Source organism: Cuculus canorus, chromosome 5 (assembly GCF_017976375.1).
Source record: "Cuculus canorus isolate bCucCan1 chromosome 5, bCucCan1.pri, whole genome shotgun sequence".
Taxonomy (NCBI): Eukaryota; Metazoa; Chordata; class Aves; order Cuculiformes; family Cuculidae; genus Cuculus; species Cuculus canorus.
The window spans coordinates 39,742,570-39,766,461 of NC_071405.1; the positions used below are offsets into that span (position 1 = coordinate 39,742,570).

At 38.7% G+C, this 23,892-nt stretch overlaps 1 protein-coding gene across 2 annotated transcripts in view; it reads right to left on the bottom strand.

The window, feature by feature from the left end:
- The window catches only part of PIK3C2A (phosphatidylinositol-4-phosphate 3-kinase catalytic subunit type 2 alpha), a 53,901-nt gene extending 32,601 nt beyond the window's left edge, over positions 1-21,300 (bottom strand). The window contains exons 1-4 of one of the 2 annotated variants that reach the window (XM_054067713.1): positions 21,163-21,300; positions 8,891-10,065; positions 3,383-3,483; positions 1,527-1,684 (exon numbers count right to left, since the gene is read on the bottom strand). In XM_054067713.1, the coding sequence (XP_053923688.1) occupies positions 1,527-1,684; positions 3,383-3,483; positions 8,891-10,000 (1,369 nt within the window). In that variant the 5' untranslated portion in view covers positions 10,001-10,065; positions 21,163-21,300. Of the gene's footprint in view, positions 1-1,526; positions 1,685-3,382; positions 3,490-8,890; positions 10,066-21,162 lie in introns of both variants that reach the window. The other variant, XM_054067712.1, reaches the window with a different exon arrangement.
- Positions 21,301-23,892: the final 2,592 nt, after the last annotated feature.

Genomic DNA, 23,892 nt, shown 5'->3' on the forward strand with positions numbered 1-23,892 from the left:
CTAGGTCCTTTCTACACACTGAGCACGGAGTTGTCAGAACACTGAAAGGCTGCAGTTACTTCTGAGCAGGACTGAAAGCCATACTAAAGTAGTTCTGGCATTAGGATGCTAAAGTATGCAACAATTTGACAAAGAACAGAAGGAATTAAAAGAAAGAGAATGACATTAAATATGCCTATTACTAGTCACATTATGAGTTATACATGCTTATCTTTCATTAGCCATGAAGACAAGTAGTTTAACAGTTTAACTGTGCTTATCTTCAGCATCAGAAAAAGGAAGAGAGCAGAAAGCACAAAGAATAAGATACATGCTGCTACAATGCAAAGCACATTCCAAGATATTCACAGAGCTTCTAGAAATAAAGGACTGAAACGGTAACATTTTTGTTACACTACCAAAGCCTTCTGTAGGAAAGGATGGGGGTTAAGCCTGTAACATTAGAAAAGCATAATCTTACTAAGGATCAAGAGCAGAAACCCTCCTAGGCTACACTTACGGTTCACCTCATTTCTTAATAAAAGAGCAGAATAACTATAAGGCCCAGCAAATTAATATAGAATGAAAACACTTATGTATTCAGAACTTGTTTTCCAATAAAGCAGCTAGTTTAAGTGAATAATAGAGCAGCTTTTTCTTTTGAAAACAACCAGCTCTAAGGCATCTACACAGTTACAGATAGAGAACCAAATGATTAAAAAAACCCAAACAAACAACACCACAGCACAGATCCATACCAGGTGAAAGAGTCTGGGGATGGGAACCCTCACAAGGACTACAGTAGTATAGAGGGTAAAAAGTAAATTGCTCCTGAGGTAAATTATTATCAGTTATTTTACCACCAACAGCATCCAGAATTACAGCCTTTAATATAAACCTGCTGTCCAGTCTTGATTGCACAGAGAACAAGAATTCATGTACAAGAACAAGACAAACCTGTAAGTTCTGCCCTAAACAAATACTTCTGGTTACCCACAAAACTGTACCACAGCTAGCTGCCCTAATGCAAAAGTATTATTTTAGCATTTGTGTTCATAAGCATATACTGAAGTAGAGTAGTAGATAACTGCAGCATTTATTCATATTTCCCAAAAGCAATTTGTCTGAATTTTTAGACAGCCTGCAACAGTTTCATACACGTTAAAAGTGTTGAAATAAAAAATTAAACTAAAAGTTAAGAATTTCAGTCCTAGTGTCATCCTCCCCTCAATTACCATCAACTAGGTCAAACTCTTGAAAAAACTGTTAACAGCCATGGATAGAACAGAGCTGCTGGTTTGCTTAGCTTTTCTTTTTTAAAAAAAATATTTAAACTTTGTCAGCCTCTAAATATTTTCTGATGGAGGCACTGACCCAGAATTAGGTTCTTTCTTCAGTTACCTCTTCCACATTCCCAACAAGCAGTCAACACACCCGAGACCAAGGATTATAAAACCTGAAAGCCATTAAACTAGGCTGAGTATACAGACATAACCCACCATTCTAAATCTTACAACCAAACTCCTATTTAAAAAGCAGAAACATACCATCACACGTAAAAGTTACTGGTTGCTGGAATTCTTCGATTTCTATAGAAACCTTGATACTGGCACTCTCCCCACTTATATTTCTTTGCAGCATGATTGGACTCAGCACAAAGCCTGGATTTGTTTGCTCATTAGAATAAGGAAACTTGGTCCTCAGTCTGAAAGCAGAGAAGGTTTATGAAACATTGCAATGGATAAGTCTAAGACTAAATCAAAAAAACATGCTAATAACCACAAGCCAGAACAGTAAAGACTACCTTTTGCTCTTTACGTAAATTGTATGTACAAAACACCATTTAATATTTCTACTCTCATCAGAGCATTGCCCATAATAATTATAGAAGTAGTAGTTGGGGGGGGAAACCCTAGCTTATAATTAGGCAGGTGCTCCATATTTTATGCTATAGTAACAAGTCAACGCTTACAGGACACATCCAGTTTCTGTAGAAGCTAAGGTCTAAACCAGTTCTGAAAAAGCTAATCCATAGCATTCGCTAAAAATAAGTTTTTAAAAGAGTATTTTTTTAATATACAAAAGATCATAAAGTTCTTTACGTGTTTCAGTTTTTGGAATTCTAATCTGAAATTCTAAGTGGTGGAAGTTGAGAAAGAGGCCTAAATTAAGGAAAAAGCCTTTATTTACTAGGACACAAACAGTACAAAACATTCACCTAGTAATGACAGACAGTATTTTGATACTGGCTTTTTGTTTTCTGCTATTTAGCACAGATAAAACAATTTAACCGTAACCTTCTGCCATCATTAAGGTAGTATTATAGGAGATTAAGAACAGAACTAATCTATAATGTCTATAATCTACAATTGTCATCCATTTAATCATCTTGACAATAGATAAGATCGCCCTAGCAAGAGTTGTCCTGTCAGCATTGTAAGCAGCAAGTCCTGAGAGAAAGGGTAACAATTACATTCAGGCTTGTTGCAACAGTTTCTAGTTATGTCAGTTTTGTCTTACTGTGCTCATCAGAATTTCACAGGTATAAGAGGTCTCATTGGTCTTACAGAATTTGGTTTTCATTTAATAAACATTCCTTTTTAAAAAAGCATTTGTTTCCTTCAGATTCAAAGAGCTCTCTCTTTCTCCCCATTATTTCTTGGATTTTGATCTTTAGAGAAAAAAAAGCAAGACTCCTAGATTGCCTTCTCTAGGAATTAAAAAAAAAATATCCCTCATTAAATTTTGGCAGTAAGCAAAAAAAAGAATAAATAGAAGGACCACTCTGGGTTATCAAGTTCCATCTTCTTTGGCATGACCTTTAAGAAACTTCACTACCCGATCAAATCAGGAACAAGTTTTAAGGTTTCGTTTATTACAGAATTCCGGTTGTGGAAGTAATAACAATGAGAGCATTTAAGGGTTAGAAAGCCATCATGTGACAGGATTTAGTGAGATACATAACTAAGAAAAAAAGACTTCAAATTCTTTCAAAAGAAAATATATTAAAAATATAAAAGAGCTACAGATATATGAAAACATTTATTGTAGTTTGAGGATAAAAGAGTACTGTAAAAATAAGGAAAAAGTGAGAAGAAAGTGACATGACCAAAAGAATAAAGAGGAGATTTGATAATTAAAAAACCTCAGTGCCAAAGAGATTTCTCTTGCATTCTTAAAAAAAAAAAAAAACAAAAACAACCCCAACAAAACTAAACAAGACAAATCCAGGAAAAACAAGGATAACAAAGGAAAAGGACACATAATAAAATCTACCCCCATTAAGCACAAGGTTTGACAGGGCTAGCCTGTCAATGCAGGGCTTTTCTGCATTGGCTGAAAATGAGTTATTTCATTTTTTTTTTTGGTTCTACAAGCTAATTTGTGTTGAGTAATTTCTTACTTCGTAACTGCTTGAGAAAAAGCTGATAGTTCTTGATTCTGCCCTTCAATTTCTTGGAGAAGCACGTTTTCTGTCAGCATGCCAGTGGTCCCATTGTCTTTCTGCAACTCAAAGATAATACTGTTTTTAAATAGCTGCAAACATATTCCTGTAGCCAACAAAGCCACATGTAGATGATAGATTTTCAGGAGTCCAAGGTTTACTATTAGTTTTATGTCTACTTCTATAAGGAGAAAAAATTATATCATTATTAATTTGAAAAGTAAGGATTCACTGGACTGGAGACACCTTTTCATAAGGTAATTTGACAACATCATTATTTGTTAATCCTAAGTTGCAAGTGTAACAGTCTCGAGTTCTCAGCAGTGACCTGTTATGTTACAGTTTGACTAGCTTTTGCTGAACCAGAGGAGGAACAGATTAATGTTTTTTCTTCCGCTTCTGCAATTCAGCCTTCAGTACAGTCACAGGAAGAACCATTACACAGCAGTTCTGCCCACAAGTACCTTTTCCTACAAAGCAGGAAAAGATACATTGTACACTGGAAGGATGTAGCATTCCAAATGCTAAACTCAGGACTCAACTTGTGGTATCAATCAAACTATTGCTGTTTTGCTTTCTGATGCCATATGCATTTGCCAGCTCCCAAAAAAGTAACCCACAACCTTTAAAGTATTCAAATTAAAAACCAATTGCTAAAACAGAACTACGGTTTCAAACAACAAACTCTAATAAACTTACAAAAACCAAACAGAAAACTGCAGCAGCTTTTAATCCTTATCTTTCTGATCCAATTCACAATAGAGCCATACAAATGCTAGCGTAAGCAAAAAGGAGAGCGCCTGGAACAACCAGTGGGCTTGAAGTGGAACTCTGATCATCTATAGTCCAACAGCCTCCACCAGCCAGAAGCACTCATGAAATACCAGCTGGATACTCCCTGGAATAAGTTGGTATTAAAGCATTTGCTAGTGCCATTGGGCACAGAGGATCAAGCCTCCTGACCAGTGACATTTTACACCCAGAGCTTTCACAATGCTTACACAAAAAGACTGCATTGTACCTTTTCTGAAAATCACAACTAAAACTTGAAATAGCGAAGAACTACTTAACTAGTACGTGGGTTATTTATTATTAGATGACAAAGTTAGCTGAGCATTTAATTTCATTACAGCATATCAGTCAAATTATACTGTCACAGAAAAAGGGTCAAATCTGAAACACATGCAGAGCTAGAGACTGTCAGGTCTTTTACAACTTTTTTTGCTCAAATTAACACATTTAAGCAGTATAGCATAAACTTGGAGCTAATATATTCAGCCCATAATTGCCACTTAAACTGCATTTAAACCTAGTTATTTCAGCTAAAATACTGGTTTCATAAACACTGATCAGTTTAAAAGGATAAATTCTATATAATTGGGGATTAGCCATACCAGGGGAAGCAATTAGAGCAGGAAGCTGTAAAGCCACAAAACTTGGAATGAAATTCAGAAGCATGTATATGGCTTAAATTTAAGTGTTCTTCCATTCTAACATCTCAGGCAAGTTCTAGCACAAAAACCCTTCTGGGCAAATGCACAAAACCTGCTGACAAACCCATGCAACTGTATCTAGTACACCTGTTCTTTAAGCAATTGCACAATAACAAAACCAATTCCTACAAGGAAACAGGAAGTTAACATATCGAGTGAAAGGTAAACACCTTTGACAAAGGTTCAACTAACTGCTGGCAAGCACTCAACACAACTCAGTCATTTCAAATCAAGAAGCTGGGTGTACAAATGTTAAATTTTCTCTATTTAAGAACTCTTAAAAGAAGTAATACTACAAATAACTTCTCAAAGCACTCTGCAACTCTAAGTAGAGCACAAACGCACTACACAAGGGGATTACTTAAAATAAAGTCACACTAGTGATGGATGCCACTATGTCACACTTTTCAATTATTTATAGCAAAATTTGAAGGCTATTCTGCCGCTAAATTCAAAGAAGTTTAGGGAACTACAATGCATTTGTACACACACAAGCTCAGCCAGGGTAAACAATAAATTGTAATGTAATGAGCAAAGGAGAAAAAAAAAAGATTTATTTGGTTACCCATAGTTGACCTCAGGGTCACATTTAGCCAAGAAACTTACTGTTATTACAAAAATGTATCATTAGAAATTACCTCCTGGTGGAAAATTTAGAAAATTAAATATTTCCTTTTTAGATTAATCTCAATACTATTTTTTGGTCACTTTTTGAAGGATAATTTCAGGAGGACAAGCTTTTATCAATTAAGAAATCTATTTAAAATCCATTGGACGCAGATGATCAGGGGTTTCGAGCAACACGTAGTATTTGAATTTCTTTAACTTCCAAATGACCAAATTTAAGCCGTGCAAAAGCTATTAGTCAAACAAGAAGTAGCTTGTAAGAAAGGACTTCAGGACAAACTAGATAAATAGTTCATATCAGCACAGCCTGCAAAAATAGAAGTAGTCTACAAATACTGCTACTCTTAACAACAACAAAAAAAACCAAAACAACAACAAAAAAAACCCCACCACAATCCCCAAAAGTCAAGTTAAATTAAATCCCATGAGTATATAAAGCCACAAGATTCTTAGAAAGCTCTGTGGAGAGGAAAGGTAGACAAGACCTAAAACAGGAAAAAATTATGATTCTGAGAACAGGCAAACAGGAGAGTGACAAACACAATTACTAAAAGGGCAATACTGAAGATTTAGGTAATTCATCAAGCATGAAGCAACACTCAAAGCAACCTACTGATTCAAGGTATTAAAAACATGATAGAATCAAGATATGTGACTAGAAATTTTTACTACCAGTTTCGTCTAAAGGGACAGTGAAACTGAGTTATTCAGGGGAAGAAAACAATCCAGATTAGTTAGGATGCAAGACTTCGGAATACACTTTGAAGGAAATGCATACCTGGAGGTAAGTGGAATAAAATAAATACCAGCCAAAAACTGAGACTAAATAACTCTGCTTCCTACTATGCCAGACGGAAAATTATTTAAACTAGAAAATAAAGTAGTAGCACAGGATGGGCAAAAGAATCTGTAGCATTTGCTTTATGTTAAGAGATATCCATTTTAGAGTCTCATCTTTAAATCTATTTATCTTTTTTAATAACTCAGCATAAGCAACAGGAACAAAGCTTCTGATAATTTATGGTCTTGTATCATCAGCTAACTTTATGAGATAGACTAGAACTGTAGTATTATTCTTAAACTAGTTAACCACAGACTGGAGGAACACAAGTGGAAAATAATCCTCAAATTTTCAATTGGGCATTCACTGCAGGAGCATGCTACAAATTAAGAACTTGCTAGAAAAAGATGGTTGCTTAAGAAAATCAGATATTTCAATTGACTAAAGGATCAATATGTGCTGTTGTGATGACATCATGAATAAAGCAAATGCAATCAAAGTATATCCAGCAGGACGCCCCTACCTATACTTAGGGTTTATTCATGCCCGTGGAGACAGATGATACACTATCCTATCAAATAGGAACTAAAATTCTTATAAACCATCTTCAAAAAAAGTAGCAACAGGAAATAGAGAAGCTGTCACAGAGCTTGCAATGAAAGCTGAAAGGAAGTCACTGCCTCTTACAATGTGTTAATGTAAACATCAAATTGGTTCTTCATCAATAGTTCAATACCTATTGTTCCATTCTGCTAAGAAGAACATTTTCTAAGAGCTAGTTATGAATGCATTTCTGATGAAAATCCTATCACTGATGAGGACACTGTTTTGGAACAGCCTTTAAATCAAAAGTAGCAGGAAGAAAAGACCACACATGAAGGCAGTGCTTGAGTATTTTATGAATCCATTAACATGAGACTTGCAAATAGCATGGGATTGAACCTGATGAACAGGAAAGATCATTTTAAATCCTGCCTTCCTGAAATTAAAATTGGAATTCATAAGAACAGATATCATTCAGCAACAGTGAATTATTACTTTCTACAGACAACACCTCAGAAGTACTGATTCAAAACAGTTTAGCTATTCCAGTCAACAGCTGCATTACAACCAACGAAACATCACTGGAAAACTGTCAAAACACATCACTAGATAAACTGAAGCAGCAAGCCGATGTAGGGCCCAAATTCACATGCCTCTCCAAATCCTAGGAAATAACTGAGCTCACATATCACAGCTCAACAGTGAGTGGAAAAAACTAAAGTTACACACAAGATCTTCACACATGTGATGTTAAAAATATGATCCCTTAAAAACAGAGGTAAAGGGGTTTGTTTTTTTTTTTTTTTTGGTCCTTCTCCACTAACCTATAATTAAACTTTTGCCAGATTACTGACAGTTAGCCTAGAAAACCAGGAAATCCTTCAAATGAGGGGTGAAAAAATTTACTTCAATGGAAATTTAGACAGCCTTTAAAGTCAAAGTCTAGTAAATATTCCTTTTTCTGAGGGAAAAAAACACTCTCAGTTTAGGGGGAGTGAAGTATTAAAGAACAATTTGGAAAATATCCTTGACTGATAACAGTTGGTTTTCATGGCATGTCCCTAGCCTATTAAAAACACCTAAAAAGACAATACATAAAATCCAAATCAGCTGTAATCCAAAGTCTCCAAGGCAAACAAATCTTTTACGCCTCCTTAACCAGTTTCTGCATATGTGATTTTTCCTGCCATTATCACCCTTGCCAGGGTGTTAACTCTTCCACTGAAGATTTCTCCTCCAGTGTTTGTACTCTCTACCAAAAAATAAACTCCCAGAGGTATTCATATTCACTTTCTAGTGAGGTGGCTAATATTTTAAAATTTAATGACTTATGATGGAATTATCACAGAAAGATATTTAAAAGATAGGTGGAGTTAAATAACCTACATTTATTGGACTGGGAAAAGGGTGGGACACACTTACAGGGGCATAATTAAGCAGATGCGATCAGTACAGTATTGATCATCTGCTATACAGTTAAGTTTTGATACGAACCACATATGCTCAACAGCCAAAATGATGAGTGAAATAACTAAAGCCCCCTTTGATATTTTTGTATTGACATTTTGATGAAAGTGATCCTGATCCTAGAGCAGAAATTGCCCTGGTAAAAGTAACAACACGCAAAGATGATTTTCCATCTTCCAGAACAGAAATACAGGGTTTCTGACCCAACAGGCATCCCACCTTCCAGGACAAAATAAACAAAATGCTTGGTTACAATCTCTCTAGCATTCCTGCACAGAAGGAATTACTTCTACCTATGAAAGAGAACTATAGTCATCCTGTGAAAGACTGCAAGCGATCCTGGGAGAGAAGAAACGTGGCATAGTCAAAACTTTTTTTATGCTTTTTTTTTTTTAAAAAAAACACTAATACATACATACACCAGTAACATCACATTATTTGCACCTTGCTCAAGCCAAATAATATTTAACAAACAAATCCAGACCCTAAAGTGTCTTTGAATACTGTGATTCATTTTCACTATTATCCTGCAATTTAAAAATACTGATTACATACCTGCGATGTTTGACCCTGTAACTTTGCAATTTGACTTGTTCGCATGTTTAAGGATTGGCTCCTCATAACTGTTGCTCCAGAAGATTTCCCATTAATTTTTCTTTCCAGATGACAGGCTAATAATGGCTTTTCTTCTAACAGCACAGCATCCCATGGATCTTCAGCAGTGATGCTTGAAGCCCTCCCTCCATCATTCTCTGCCTTATTTAAAGTGTCCACACTATCCACTTTTGGTTTACTTAGGGGATCCAAATCTAACCAATCAAATTTACTAACATCCCTGCAGCTTTCCGAGGCTGGTAGGTTAGAAACTGCAGACTTTATAGCAGTCATTTCTAAGTCTGTGCTTGACTTCCCATTTTTCAGAAATTCTGAGGTGCTTGCGATTTTGTCAAATACTTTTGCCATTTCTGGTGTAAGTACTGGAGGATATATAGGTAGGCTTCCTCGTGGATGGAAAGGTGTAGTAGCTGCCAACGGGTATGAAATGTATTGCGACTGTCTTGGAAGACCAAGATAAATAGGTTCTCTAGAGTGGCAGGAGGACATAGTTGGATGAAACCCATTTTGAAATACACCAGTTTGTTTTGTGTAAGAAGCTGAAGGGTAAATAGTAGGTAAAGTGCATGTCACAGGTGCTGGTATCCCAGGCATCCATTGTCTTCTCTGACCCATATGCCCAAGATAAAATTGTGAAGACACAGATGGGCTCAAAATAGGGCTCACTGGTAATGTAGGCAGTTTACTAGACTCAAAACTGTCATCCAGCAGCAGTTTCTCTAGTTCAGCATGAGTAAGTTTCTCTATGTCAATGGTACTTAGTTTATCTTCCACGCTTTTGGCATCTGACTCTGGAAACACCATGAGATCATGGTCCTGCTTGTTATGAGTCTGTGCTTTTTGTCCGGTGCTGCTTAAAGAATGAGAGGTTTGCTTCTTACCAGCTACACCTCTTTCTTTCTGCATCTTAGCTAATGCCTCAGCTTCCATCTGCAATGCTTCCTCTTTGCCCACATCTTTTGACCTGGTAGCTGCCAAAGAGGGTGATGAGCGCTGTTTAAAGCCATTGCTACTGGAAACCTGGGCCATGCCGCAAGAGCAGATGTCCATTTAAAGAAGCAACACTTCTCTTGTACTGGCTGTCCACTCTTAGCTTCAAACTAGATTTAGCAGATCTGAAAAGGAAAAGAAACATTAGAAACTCCTAAAACAAATCATATGTGAGGAACTACTAAGTCATACATCACCAACCAACATGGCTGCATATGTCCTTCAGAAACCCAGGATATGAAATTTTGAAGAGATTGGTTTGCTTTTGGGCTTTTTTTTTTTGGGGGGGGAAGGGGGGAAGGTTTCAAGCTTAAAAAGATAAGCCACATAATTAAATTCATAGCTTTTGAATTATGGGAGACCCATTTATTTTTCTCACTATTACTTACCAGTAGGTAGAGTAAGTACTTGGTTTCTTTTTGTAACACTAAACCCAAGATGCAGAAAGCCACAGTAAGGTACCTATCTGTTTTCATAGGTGATTAATTCTGCAAACTTAGCCAGGTTGAATCTCAGAAACAGAAATTGTTCTAGAGACCATACAAGTACATAGCGTTCATAAAGCACATTCAAGAGGACTACCAGTTTTCTTCAATGTATTACCAAGCCAAACTGCTCTACTGTGTTTTATGGTGGTTATAATGGCAATAAAGGACCTCCCCTCCTTTGGAAAATACTGTTGTACTTTACCCACCTAACAAGAGAAATAATGCTTACAAAATACTATTTCTCAGAAAAGTAAAGTAAGTGATTTAAGTACAGCTGCTCATTAAGTAAACCCTTTAACAGCCCCTTAAAGGAAATGTCATTCAATGCCATGTAAGGACAGAAACTCTGAAAGGTCACTTTTGCTTAAGGCCACCAACAAGAAAATGACATCTAACATTTCTCCAATTCCAATCTTGTGCTCAGTACTGTTACACAACTTTCCATATTCACCACAATATCTATGCCTCTTTATTAAAATAAGCTTACAAGAACTATGTTATTTTTCAATATTATTTCTACTTTATTCTACAGCTTTTAGACACACACAGGTTAGAAATTAATCCAGAAGATGTCTTCTAGCAACAGCTAGCATGCATATCAGGTAGCAAGATAAAATCATGAATAACAAGTTTCTGCTAGGACAGTTATATAAACAGCAATCCTCATTAAAACACAGTTCCACTAAACTAGATGAGCCCTTTAGATGTAAATTATCATGAGCATAAGTCATGCAACAATCTACAAATTAAGAGAGTTCTCTGCAGCAAATAACGTAGATAACTCAAAAGTCTGTCTTTATGTTCCCTCGCTATTCACACCCATTAGGTGTTGGGTTTTTTCTTTCCTTGAATCAGACTAGACACATGTACTTAAAACACACTGACTGTACTTCTGTGGACTGACCACATAGAGAGCAAGATTCTTAGCAGTTTTCTAACAGATTTTTAAAATTCTTTCAGACTCTGGCCAAGCTTTTGTTTTATCTGCTTCATTTCAGTGGCTCATATTGTGAAGGACAAACATCTTTATAAAAGGTTCTACACATTTCAGCTAAATCTGTAAACAAATTCAGGTGAAACGCTTCACAAAGTAAGATTAAACCAGAACTGATGGTACAAGTACCGATACAAGTTTTAAATGAAAGAGGGTGTCTTCAGAAAGAGTATAACAGTGACAGACTAAGGAAGTTATAAACCGTCCCAAAACCCACACAGCTGAAGTCCTGTGAAACAAAATCTTCAGGAGGAGCTTTGGAGGTTAAGAGTACGTATTCATTCTATGAAATAATGATATTCAGCACAAATTAGGCCTACCAAAAAAAAAAGCAGACACTAGATTCTTTTCCATACAATATATTAAGCTGCAGAGTTTGACATTCATCAAAGCCACAAATATTGCCATTACAAAGAAGTCCTCTCTGCTCCCTATTTTCACAGCTGAGTGTTGAACCCAGTCGGGGAATTGATTAAAAGAATGATACCCTAAACCTTTTTGCTGGGTTCTTTTACAGAAAGTGCAGGTTCCTAGTCCCATTTACAGCAAGCTGTGGAGTTCAGTGCCATTTGGTTATTTACTATCCTCCTGTTAGCCGGACAGTCATACTAAATCATCTCCTGAAGACGTACTGAACATTTTGTAGATGGTCTAAGTCTTCTACCCATAGATAACATCCTAATGAGAAGTCTAGTATACATTACACCAAGTGCTCAGATAGCCTAGATATCCAAGCAGGCTTAAATCTCTCCATTAACTTAGGGCTAGTTAAAATTGCCATGTCAAACTTTCAGATCCAAGAAGACTTTGACTTCTGAAATCCCCACAATATTTCCCACTTTTCCAAGAAGCAGCAGCAAGAGGCAAGTGCAATTTTCACCAGTTGCTAAGAATTCTAAATAATGGCAGGACTTTTTTCCTGAATTTTATTAAAAATTTTGAATTATTTCAGAAAGTTAAAATAGGATCATACTTTCTGAACTGCTTGATCTGCAACTTTGAAGAAGATTATCAATGCATTCTAACTACAGCATAAAGAACAAGTGATTTTTCTTAAGGAAAAAATATCAAGATTATAGTTCCATCAAATTAACTATTTATAACAAATCCAGCTCATTAAAAAAAGTAGCGAGCTGTCTTTTTTTCTGCTGAAATTGATGGCTTTGATCTCCATACTTGCCAAGCAGTCTCCTACTTACAAGGAGTCATTGTTCCACAGAGTCAGGATTGCAGAAAACTATACGTTCCTTTGCACTTAGAAGCACAGTGTACAGCTACTGCAGCACATTTGTTTGCAACATTTAGAAAACCCCAATCGCTCAGTAACTGCTTGCTTATTTTACAATTTTTAACTACAGTGTTGCTTTTTTGTCAGTATATGATCACGCACTTGCACTGACAAACGACTGGCTTCTAGTATACAAGATGGAAGAATACTATTAATGAGGACCTGAAAAGTTGAATTTTACTTTTATTTTTTTGAAAACAGTCATCAGCATACATACACAGATGTACATATATATGTACGTATCTTTGTATTTAAATCCCATCCTTCTGAAACATCTAAAAATCAAATCAGCGTATAAAGTTCTGTTAAGTTTTATAAGCAGACTGCAATTGTCAGTTCGAAGCGCCCCATGCTTAAGCATGATTAAAACAAAGACTTTCTTTTAAATGCAAACTACACTGCATCAGTTAACATTTTCACAGAAGTTTAGCTTCACTTTTAACTTCTGATTTTGTAGCCATTTACATTCCAAGGCAAAAAGTGACCCGAATTTAAACTTCTCCAGCACTTTCAAAAAGAGAAAATTCCATTTGTACCACCTCCTCTCATACACTCAGAAGAATGTTTCAATTCAAATCCCAGAAACTGGAAAACCAGACACCTGAGCCATTACTGACCATACCGTAGGAATTCATGAAAAGTCTGCAGCAATTGGAAGTCATCAGATTTAGAAGTAATCCTAAAAGTCAGGATTGTTATAATTGCAACTGCTGTACACTACTTTAAATAACAGTAATAACCAGTTTTCAACCATTAATCTCTTCACCTTCAAGAACACAACTTTTTCCAAGCTCTTAAAGAACGGGTTGTGTGCCTCTTTTTTAATTTTTTAAAGTAAAAAGAAATCTAGAAGCAACTGAAGGCATTATAATAGAAAGCTGAAAGAGATAATCTCCTACACCACTTAATTCTCTCCTAGATTTGAAGTTTAATGGATACTTTGCAAAGTCACCGTATTTATACTGCCCCAGCAGTAACTCACCAGAACTGCCTGCTTCACTTAAAATCAGGTCTAAAAATCTCAGCCACCCAATTTATCTACAGCCTTGACAAAAGGTAATCTGCCTCTTGCACTGAGATTTGGTTAACTTTAAGAAACATTTTCTTTAAGTATTTGACCAGCTGTGATCCAACATGAGTCTGTAGGCCTCTTACTCTGCCTCCAGTCTAGCAGAGCTTTCTGCTAGAATACGCCCTTGGTGGCGATTTTGAAGAAATACGTTTATAGTCTAAAGTTAATTTGCTCCATTCAGAACCTGTGTACTGCTATGTAATTTTGAGCACTGCTCATTATTCATTATTTCAAATGAGTAAAACATTCTTTTTTAAAAAAAAATACTCAGCAATGAGACTTTATTAATATCAAGAACCAACAAACAGCAAGATGTCTCACCGTCTCCTTCAGATCAAAGCCTCTACATGGAATAGAAACTCACTTCAAACCAGATTTTCACTTTGAGACTTCCATAAAACCAAAATATATTTACATACACGTTATTCTACCAAACACATGAAATCAAACAATTACTTTCTCACCAGGAATTTATAGGTTCTAGTGAAAAACTTCAGGTGAATCAATACAGGATATTGCATCTCTACCAGGACACAGACTCCCAAAATCTAAACTAGTATGCTATCCTAATAAGCAAGGGATGACTTTACTAGAGAAACCCTGTTACCATAAGCAGAGGTTATCTCATGATCTGCTCATTTACATGTTAATATTCTTCTCTACTTAAGATGAGTGGCACAATATTCTTTTTTCAAAGAAACAAGGCTTTTAACATTCTATTTATGATTTGTTCTAGTACTAAACAAGCACAGAATATATTAATTGGTAATTCAGTCTAAATAAATACTTCATAGTTATCGCAAATCAGTGCACAAACTCCCTAGAGTTTAAGCACTAAATGCAGAAGCAATAACAAGTCAGACCATTTCCTGCATTCTTCATGAAGTAATGCCCTGACACACAGCAGCCACAGCTTCCTCACAACAAATGTAGTTTTCACGCTAACTTTTTGGTTACTTTGCCATTAATTAAAAGATTTGAGGCATTTGCCTAACACTGAATGACAGCTAACTTACAAACTAACAGATCTTCTCTGCATACCAGAGAACGTAGCAGTTTTACAGGATAACAGGGAAAACTTAGCAAAGTAAGACAGCAGTAACACAGTATGGAAAGTACTAATCATCTGGAAAGGAATTCATAGCAAGACATTTGCCACAGCAGGAAAACTTCTTAGCAAGAAAAAACACACAAGAACTTTGATGTTCAAAAGCCCTCTCTGCCAGATGCATTCAGCTTGCTACCGAACAGATATTCATGACATGAGTTCTTAAGAGTCCAATACTAACTAAAATACTATTAGGTTTAAATTAGAAGTTTCTCAATAATGAGTACATAGGTGGTCCTAAAAGGTTAGTGTTTCAGGTATATAGTTCTATCATGCCATCTTTCCAGTAAACATTTAACAGCTTCTTTAATCTAGCCATCTTAGCAAAATTAGAAGGCACCCCCTTACAGATGAGATTAACACAGCTAACCAAAAGACTGAATCCATTTCATTTTTGGTCGTATCTACAGAATTTTCAAAGACAAATTAACTAGCTTAAATACAAGTGCAATTTTTAATGGGGCACAAACTTTGAAATAACACTCATTTCTATTTTGCTCAACTCATTCAGCCTGTAAATACCTAAGCAGCCTGAAATACCTTAGCAACTGCATCTGTTAACTTTGATTTTGAAAATTCATTTACATCTACAATGTACTATTTTATCACAAAACTTCTGATCTTGAGAGCTAGGTAAGAATAGGGTGTTTCCAGTACAGGAAGCCTCCAGGAATGTTTCAAGGTCTTTCAATACTGGCAACAAATCAAAAAATCCAGATGTTTCAGTGATTATAAAAATACTTATTAACTCTTCTACTTAATTCAATTTTTATCCATGATACTGTGCAGAAAACTGCTACTAGACATTTCGTGCTTTGTAACTGTAGAATCTTTATTTTTTTTTTAATCAATGCTCCAAGAGAGACAAAGGGTTGAAGCATCCACTGTAATGTTCCAGCCAAATCAGTGCAGGCAGCTACAGCTACCTACAGATCATACGTTCTCCATTGCCACAAAGTGCTCTTCCCCTTCTTAAACCAGTGATTTGCACCATTAGCCACTGCAAGCCACTCCACCAGCAGATGTGGATATGCACAGATTTGGTGCAGTACATTTGCAAGCTTCTTCACAGTGTATTTGTGCTGTTATACTCCTTCCCTCAAATCTGGAACCCCCGTCACCATTTCATTTAATGCTGCCAAAGAAATGGGAGTCTTAAAAGATAAATAAGTTACATATAAGTTTGATAAAATCGAGCAACCAAAAACACAAAGCTAGAAAAGAACAGTAGCATAAGTTCATATTATTAGACAGCATGGATTTATTACCAGGATAAACTTTGTAAATGTTTGAATAATGGCAAGAAGTCCTTAAGGCAAATCAGCTGAAGACAAAACAACAGGAAACTCGACACTGGTTTCATCAGCTGTAGAACAACTCACCAACTTTTGCATTTCCATATTTCTCCCTATTTTGTTCTCAGCTCTCTAACAGCATACCTGCAATTCTGTTTCTGCCCAGTATTTCCTGAATGCAGATACCAGAAAAAGCAGTAATGAAACTGATGGCATCCCAGGCTGTTTCATTCTGATGTACTCGGCCAAGATTTTTTTCCATGCCTTACAGCCAAGTCTATTACCAGCATTGTTTGACAAAGGCTAAGAATTTCAGTTCTGTTGCAATGTTTCTCTGTACAGAATAATGCTTTCATATCCACTCCGTATATTTCACAAGTTTGCCTTCAAAAACTTTACTGGTTCTCTTGCTTTTCAGCTGCCTCTAAAGTTGTGCTTTCTTCCATGTCACCCTTGTGATTTCACACTCTTCCACCAATCCGTCTTTTCAAAAGGTACTTGAAAACATTCATGCAATACAAAATATTCCACACAAAATGAACATTATCTACTCTTTCAGTTTTTTTTTAATTTGTAAAGTAATTCCATTGCCCCAAATATTTTGATTCCCCATCTGAATAATCTGTGCTGTAATCCATGATTTGCTAAATAATTATACTCTGGAATAGCACTTTCATGGAATTAGGACTGGAAGGGCCCTTAGGGGGTCTCTAGTTCCCTTATCTGCTCAAAGCAGGGTCAGCTATGAGAAGTGACAAGCGTGCTTTGGGCTTTGTGCTGGCAGCAATATCTCGGGCAGCTTTAGTTATCTATACAGCACAGGCCTGATCACAGTAGAGCGTGACAATTTACCTGGAATATTTATCTACGCTAATATTTCCACTAATTCCAATACCAGCGGTACTAAACTGAAAATAGACAACATTTTAAACTATGTATCCAATTCAATCTGAAATATAGAAAGTATCTAGAAGGTGAGGAGGGCAGAGAAAAGAAGAAAGAAACAATTGTCCCATCTGAACAGCTGAACAGATATATATATATATATACCTTCCATATAGTTTCATAACACCTCACAACATAGACAGAGAACCACGGTAAACTCCCAAATTTTCTTAAGCTATAACCCTGAAGTAATACCTGCAAATGTCACAAAGCATTCAAAATGCAGCAAAATGCAGGAAGTTCATGACGCAATGTACAGTGGCTACTAATACAGGGAGATGAAAACAACCCTCCCCCACAAAAGATCCTATTCTATTCCCTGTGCAGCAGTGCATAGTACACACCTTCAACAAAATCAAAAACATTAGAAGGGCAGAGAGAGAAAACCATGTCACCACAGCTCTGTTCCACATGTAAGTCTATATCACTGTATTAGTATCAACCTATCAGCCTAACCAAATGCAACTCTGCCACAGCAGTCCAATTATTTCTACCACTTGCTTCAGCAGATGAGTTTCCCCTCAGGCAGGAAACTTACACAGTTTCAGTTATAACCAGCAGATGCTTCTTAGTCACAAATCTAGTATTTACAGGAGCATTAAGCAGAATTGTTGATTATTAACAGACAGAATGAATGTCCTGTTTACACGTACCATTTTGTTTTATACATTATGCAACACTAAATACTTATGAGATGTATTGATTCAACGATTACTTTTCTAAAAAAAAAAACTACACTAGTACAGAACTGAACAGGATGGCTATACTCAGACTACAGCTTAATCTCATCCTTAATTTGTCTCTAAGTTGACTTCAGAAATGTAAACGGAAAAAAAAGTTAAACCAAGGCAAGTACTTAATAACACTTCCTCAAAATACTCCTCTCATCTTCACTAATTTGCCACTCAAGGACTTCCTGAATCCTGAAGTAACTTCTCTACTATTAAGACTCCTGGTGGATTTTTTTTCCTCCAGTAATTTGTCCAGATGCATGTAGAACTCACGTAAACTTTCAGCACTCACCTAATAACTCAGCACTCCATTTTTCTGCTGTGACTATCGTCTAAGTAGAAGATGATATCAGTTACCAATGACCTGTTCTTGATGTGTCTCCTGTAACTACTAACATCAACCACAATATTGAAACCTACAAGCTACAAACTCTGTTTTGGCCAAATTATTTCATTTAGGTCACTATGCCGTAACCAACCCCTAGATCTGAACTAGTAACATACTCTAACACAAATACCATGAGGCCCTCAAACACAACATACAAACAACCATAATTGGCAACTTGCAGTAGGTGATGTTTTGTTTATATCTTTGGTGCTACACACCTGAAAATTACAAGTTATACCAAACGTGCAGACATAATCTCTTTCTACTTCAGTTTCTTTGATGAAAGCCCTCTGAAGTGTCCATAATTTGGAACAAACTAAACGTAAAGTAAATAACTTCAAGTTGCATTGCTACTAGGGTGATGATGAAAGTAATATTTGTCAGAAGTCTTTTTAATGAACTTTAAGTAAAACATTTTATCCTAAATCCTTAATACGTTAAAGTGAGGCTTATCATTACCGGCAAGCTTTGAAACATTTCCTCCTTCACTTACTTGTCCAGTCTGGAAACAACTTCTGCATTCTTCTGAAAAAACAGACACCACAGCAACCTTCTCGTATATAAATGCTGCATTAGATGATTGATGTTACTGACTACTGCTGATAAAAACTGAATCCTGGCTCTAATAACTGCACATCAACATCTTCTACTTCAAATAGACGAATATTTTACAGATACACTTCCATGAAGCAAACAATTTACATTTGTGCAATACTGTCTCAGTTAAGTGTGTTGTACTAGTCTTCAAAAAAAAAAGTACATAGTTTCTGCATTACCTGTGAACACTAAAAGGCAATACTTATAAAAAATGGAAGATCTGAATGTCATTAAGGCTGATCTTAAATTATATACTATATTTTATGAATTCTAGTCATGTCAGTGTTATGCTTACACTGTCCTACCAATCAATGTTAATGTACTGCAATTTTTAAAGCTTCCATAAAATAGCCTTAAGACTGCTCAAGAGTTGAAAGATAAGCAACATACAATCTTGCTCTAATCAAATTAAAATCAAGCATCCACTGGGCTAGATGGCCCCTTACTTGTTAGGTTCTGTTTCCACATAAAAGCCTAAACACAACAAAAAAACCCAAACCCTAAAACATCACCTCAGCATTTGCATTTGTTAAACAATCTTTTAATTCAAGTTTCTTCAGCTAGATAGCAGATCTAGTAGCAGCACTGGATAAGGAATATCAGCAGTTTCAAGTTAACTTAGTTTGAGAAGTAAGAAACAGGGACACAAATTCAGAAAAGATTTTTTTTTACTTGACGTTTTGAAATGCATTATTTGCCATTTAAGGCATTCAATTTTCTTTGTTGCAATATTGAGAGCTGCTCAAAAACATAAAACTAACTAAACCACCAATTTACATACAGTGATTATCTGACTGATGAACCTTTATGTTCGAGTTCAACAATGACAATACTACTCCAAAAGGAAAGAGGAACTTTAGGTTTAAAAGTCAAGATTACTATTTCATCATAACCAAGTAGTACAAATCTATTTTATTAAGTCAAACACAAGATTAAGCCTTTCTTGAACCCTCCTATGTATTTTTTTATAAACAAGCAACTTTATGTAAAAGATTGTTCAAATACAGCAACCCACATGGCAGAGAGGTTGGAACTCGATAATCTTTAAGGTCCCTTCCAACCCTAACTCTTCTATGATTCTATGATTCCATAGCATTTAATAAGGCCCTAAACAGTTTATTATTTTGCTGGTTTGGGTTTTTTTTCATCAACAAGAGGCCATTTAACTTCAAGTATTTGTTACTTGGTCTCTGCCTTTAACTTTCATGCATTTCACCATACATTTAATCTTATTAGTTTTCCTCCAACTTGGTTTCAGTTTAAAAAAAACCACCAAACAACAACTTGATGGGCATTACAGTGTCCCCACCCCTAAATGTGGTAAATAAGCCCAATTTAAGCAACTTCTCTTCCTCTCAGATGCATAACACAAGTTTTTTTCAGGCTCACTCTCAGCGTTGGGGGAATGAAGGGCAGAACCATCTTTAAAGCTAACAAAACCAACTAGGAAAATACTTTCACTCGTCAGACTTCATTCTCCCTGCCCCATTTTCTGTTTCCCCTTTGGATTCTTCATAAATCATCCGTCACTACTACTCTTGAACACAGTTGATATTCTCAGTAGGTATTGCACAACATCTTTCACAAACATCACACAATTTTTCTTGAATTTTCAGGTCCCTTCAGAAAGAGGGATTACACATGAAAAGTTGCTATTTAAAACCTCTGCCTCTTTCCTGTACCCCAAATCAGCTTCACTGCTCTATGACCTAGGAGCACACTGGTAGCAAGAAATACAACGATGAAGAAGAGCATCAGAATCTTCATCCAAATAAAGTGTACATCTTGCCACCATATTGTCCTTCCCCAACAAGAGCAGAGCGGGACGTTATTTGTGGTAAGAAAGACGCAAGCATACCTCGTTTTAGTGCATTGGTACAGAATAATAAACTCGATCGAGCTGTGAATAGCAAGGCACTTACAGGCTTCCCTGTATTACCACCCATATCCCAAAGGCTCCCGGCGGAAACAGCAGAACTGTCGAAGGATCAGCTCTACAAACAGCCAACTTCTCCGGAACCAGGGTAACGCGCCGACCTGGGCTGAGTTACCCCGGGCTTAGTTACCCGGCTCAGAAAGCCAAAAAGAAGATGAACAAAAAGGGAACGTAAACCCGGCGGGTCTCCCCGCTTCCAGGGCAGCACTGCGGCTCCCCGGCGCCACCGGCTCAGCGCCGCGACAGCCCCCTCGGAGCGGCTCTCGGCTCCCCGCTGCCCCCTGCCCGGCCCCGCCGCTCGCAGGTGCCGCCCCGGCTCCCCGAGGCCCCTGCGGGGGGAGAGAGGGAAAGGGAGCGGGCAGGACCGCTCCCGCGCCTACCTGTGGGCGCCGCCGTCCCGCGGCCATTCCGCTCCTTCCCTCCCGCCGCCGGGAGCGCGCGCCGCAATAGACGCAGCCCCCCTCCCGCCACTGCCGCCGCCGCCGCGCGCCCCCGCACTTCCGGCCCGCGGCGCTGGGCGGGGGGCGGGGCCCTGAGGGATAGAAGGGGCGGACCCCTGAGGAGATGAAGAGGCGGGGCAACTGAGGGATGGAAGGAGCCCTGGGGGGATAGAAGGGGCGGGATACTGAGGGGATGGAAGGGGCGGGATACTGAGGGGATGGAAGGGGCGGGACACTGAGGGGATGGAGGAGGTGGAGAGGGAGATGGGGCGGGGCCCCGAGCATCTGGGCGGGGCGAGGGGCGGGGCCCGGTTGATATGGCCGTGGACATCGGGGCAGTGGGCGGGGCCATTGAGAGAGATGGGCGGGTCTGTGGGGGAGATATGTGTGTCCCTCTGGGAGATGGGCAGGGCCTTAATGAGATGGGCGGAGCTATAGGGAGATGGGCGTGGCTACGGAGAGATGAACGAAGCCGGCGGAGATAGGCATGGTCTGACGAGGCGGGCGTGGTCATTTGCGAGATGGGCTTAGGCTGTGGAGATGGGCGTGGCCATGGGGGACTTCGGCGGTTTGAGGGTGGGCGTGGCCTGTGAGGGTGGGCGTGGCACCATGCGCCGCGCTCGGTCCCCGCCCTGTCTGAGGCCCTCGGCACCGCCCGCGGCCGGCGCCGGCTCCGCTCGGGCGGGGCGGGCTTTGTTCCGCCCCCGGCGGGCACGCGGGGCGCTGGCGGTGGGGTGAGTCGCCGCATTTCCTCCCCTTATCGCCCCATCTCGCCGAGAATGCCCGGCATGAGCGGGAACTTGCACAACGTCCCGAAGTGCCCGTGCGGGGGGCTGGTTTTCGTTGTGGAAAGAACCGCCTTTGTCCCTTGCCCCCTGACGACTCCAGTGGTTTGGAGCAACATGTGCCACGAAACGGAACTTTCCCTAAACTAACTTGTGAAGCTGCCCGCCCGGCCCCCGGGGTCAGCCCCGCCTCCCCGACAAACCAGCGCGTCCCAAAACCACGATGTTTTGGTTTGACCTTCACAATGGCTTCAAAAGCATATAGTGGTCTGAGTATGCTCAAAAGTATTGCATGTGCGATTCTATACACAGTTTACACAATGGACCTTTTGTAAGAATCATAGAATAGTTTGGGTTGGAAGGAACCTTAAAGCTCATACACTTCCAACCCCCCTGCCATGGGCAGGGAGACCTCCCACCAGACCAGGCTGCCTAAGGCCCCATCCAGCCTGGCCTTGAACACCTCCAGGGATGGGGCAGCCACAGCTTCCCTGTTCCAGGGCCTCACCACCCTCATCGTGAAGAAATTCCTCCTTATGTCTAGCCTAAATCTGCCCCTCTCCAGTTTATACCCATTGCCCCTCGTCCTGTGACCACAAACCTTTGTGAACAACCCCTCCCCAGCTTTCCTGTAGCCCCTTCAGGTACTGGAAGGTCGCTATAAGGTCTCCTTGGAGCCTTCTCCAGGCTGAACAACCCCAACTCCCTCAGCCTGTCCTCATATGGGAGGTGCTCCAGCCCTCTGAGCATCCTTGTAGCCCTCCTCTAGACCTGTTCCAACAGTTCCATATCCTTCTTATGCTGAGGATGTCAGATATAAGATCAAATTAAAACATGTAACAAGCATTTAAAAGTAACAATCTGATTTTTAATGTAGATGTGAAAGAATTCTTGAGAGAATAACTTTACATTCCATTTATTCAGGGACTACTCCTTGAAATAATCGAGGAGTTCAGTTTATGACTATTGGTGTTTTATTCAGCCCGTTTAGAACACTGAAGTTCCAAAAAAATAGATGCATAACGGAACATAGAAGACACATGAAAAAGTGTCAGCTTAGAGGTTACAATAATAAATGAATTAATAGAAACAAGCCATAAATACTTTACTGGTGACAGCATTTTCTGAGCGACTCTAAATAAACCCCACCATTTTAGCATCTAAGCATTTCCTATTGGCTAAATCTTGACCAAGCACCATTGAGGTCAATGAAAGCCCTCACAGGTGACTTCAACAGGAAGAAAATGGAGACTGGAGAGCTGACACAAAATGTGTTCTTGTAGAAGCATCATAGGCATGACTCTTTAATTACACAGATTTAAAAAAATTAACAGAATTCTCACTACCCTTGTGATATAAGCTATCAAGAAATTTTCAGGTTGTCAGTTATTAAGAGGATAAATCCTTTCTAACGCCATTCCAGTATTTACAATCAATAAGCCAATTCTGCTCCAATTTTGAAGAACGAATGAAGCATCAGTAGAAGACATCTGTTTTGGTCTCGAGATTCAGGTTTCTTTCCAGACTGTCTCTCCCAATTTATCTTCTTTCTGGATTGCATTTTAGAGTTTTTGTCTTGCCAGTCAAGTTTCCTGGCCACTCCTTCTGTTGAGCTCCTGTAGTGATCCTGGCGAGGAGACCACTGTTACATAGAGGAGGACTGTGCTGTGCTGTGCTGCCTGTACAGCCTGGCCTGCAGACCTGTGTTGTGCTGTGCCTATCCTGTGACAGCAGAATAAACCTCATGGTTCATTGTAACAGGAGTCCACAGGCAGCTCCCACTTGGTGCTGGTGATTACACCACCTACACGTCCTTGCTTTTATCTAAAAGTGCAGCCAGAGGTCCCCATGGGAACACCCTTTCTGTCCAGCAGTAGAAATTATC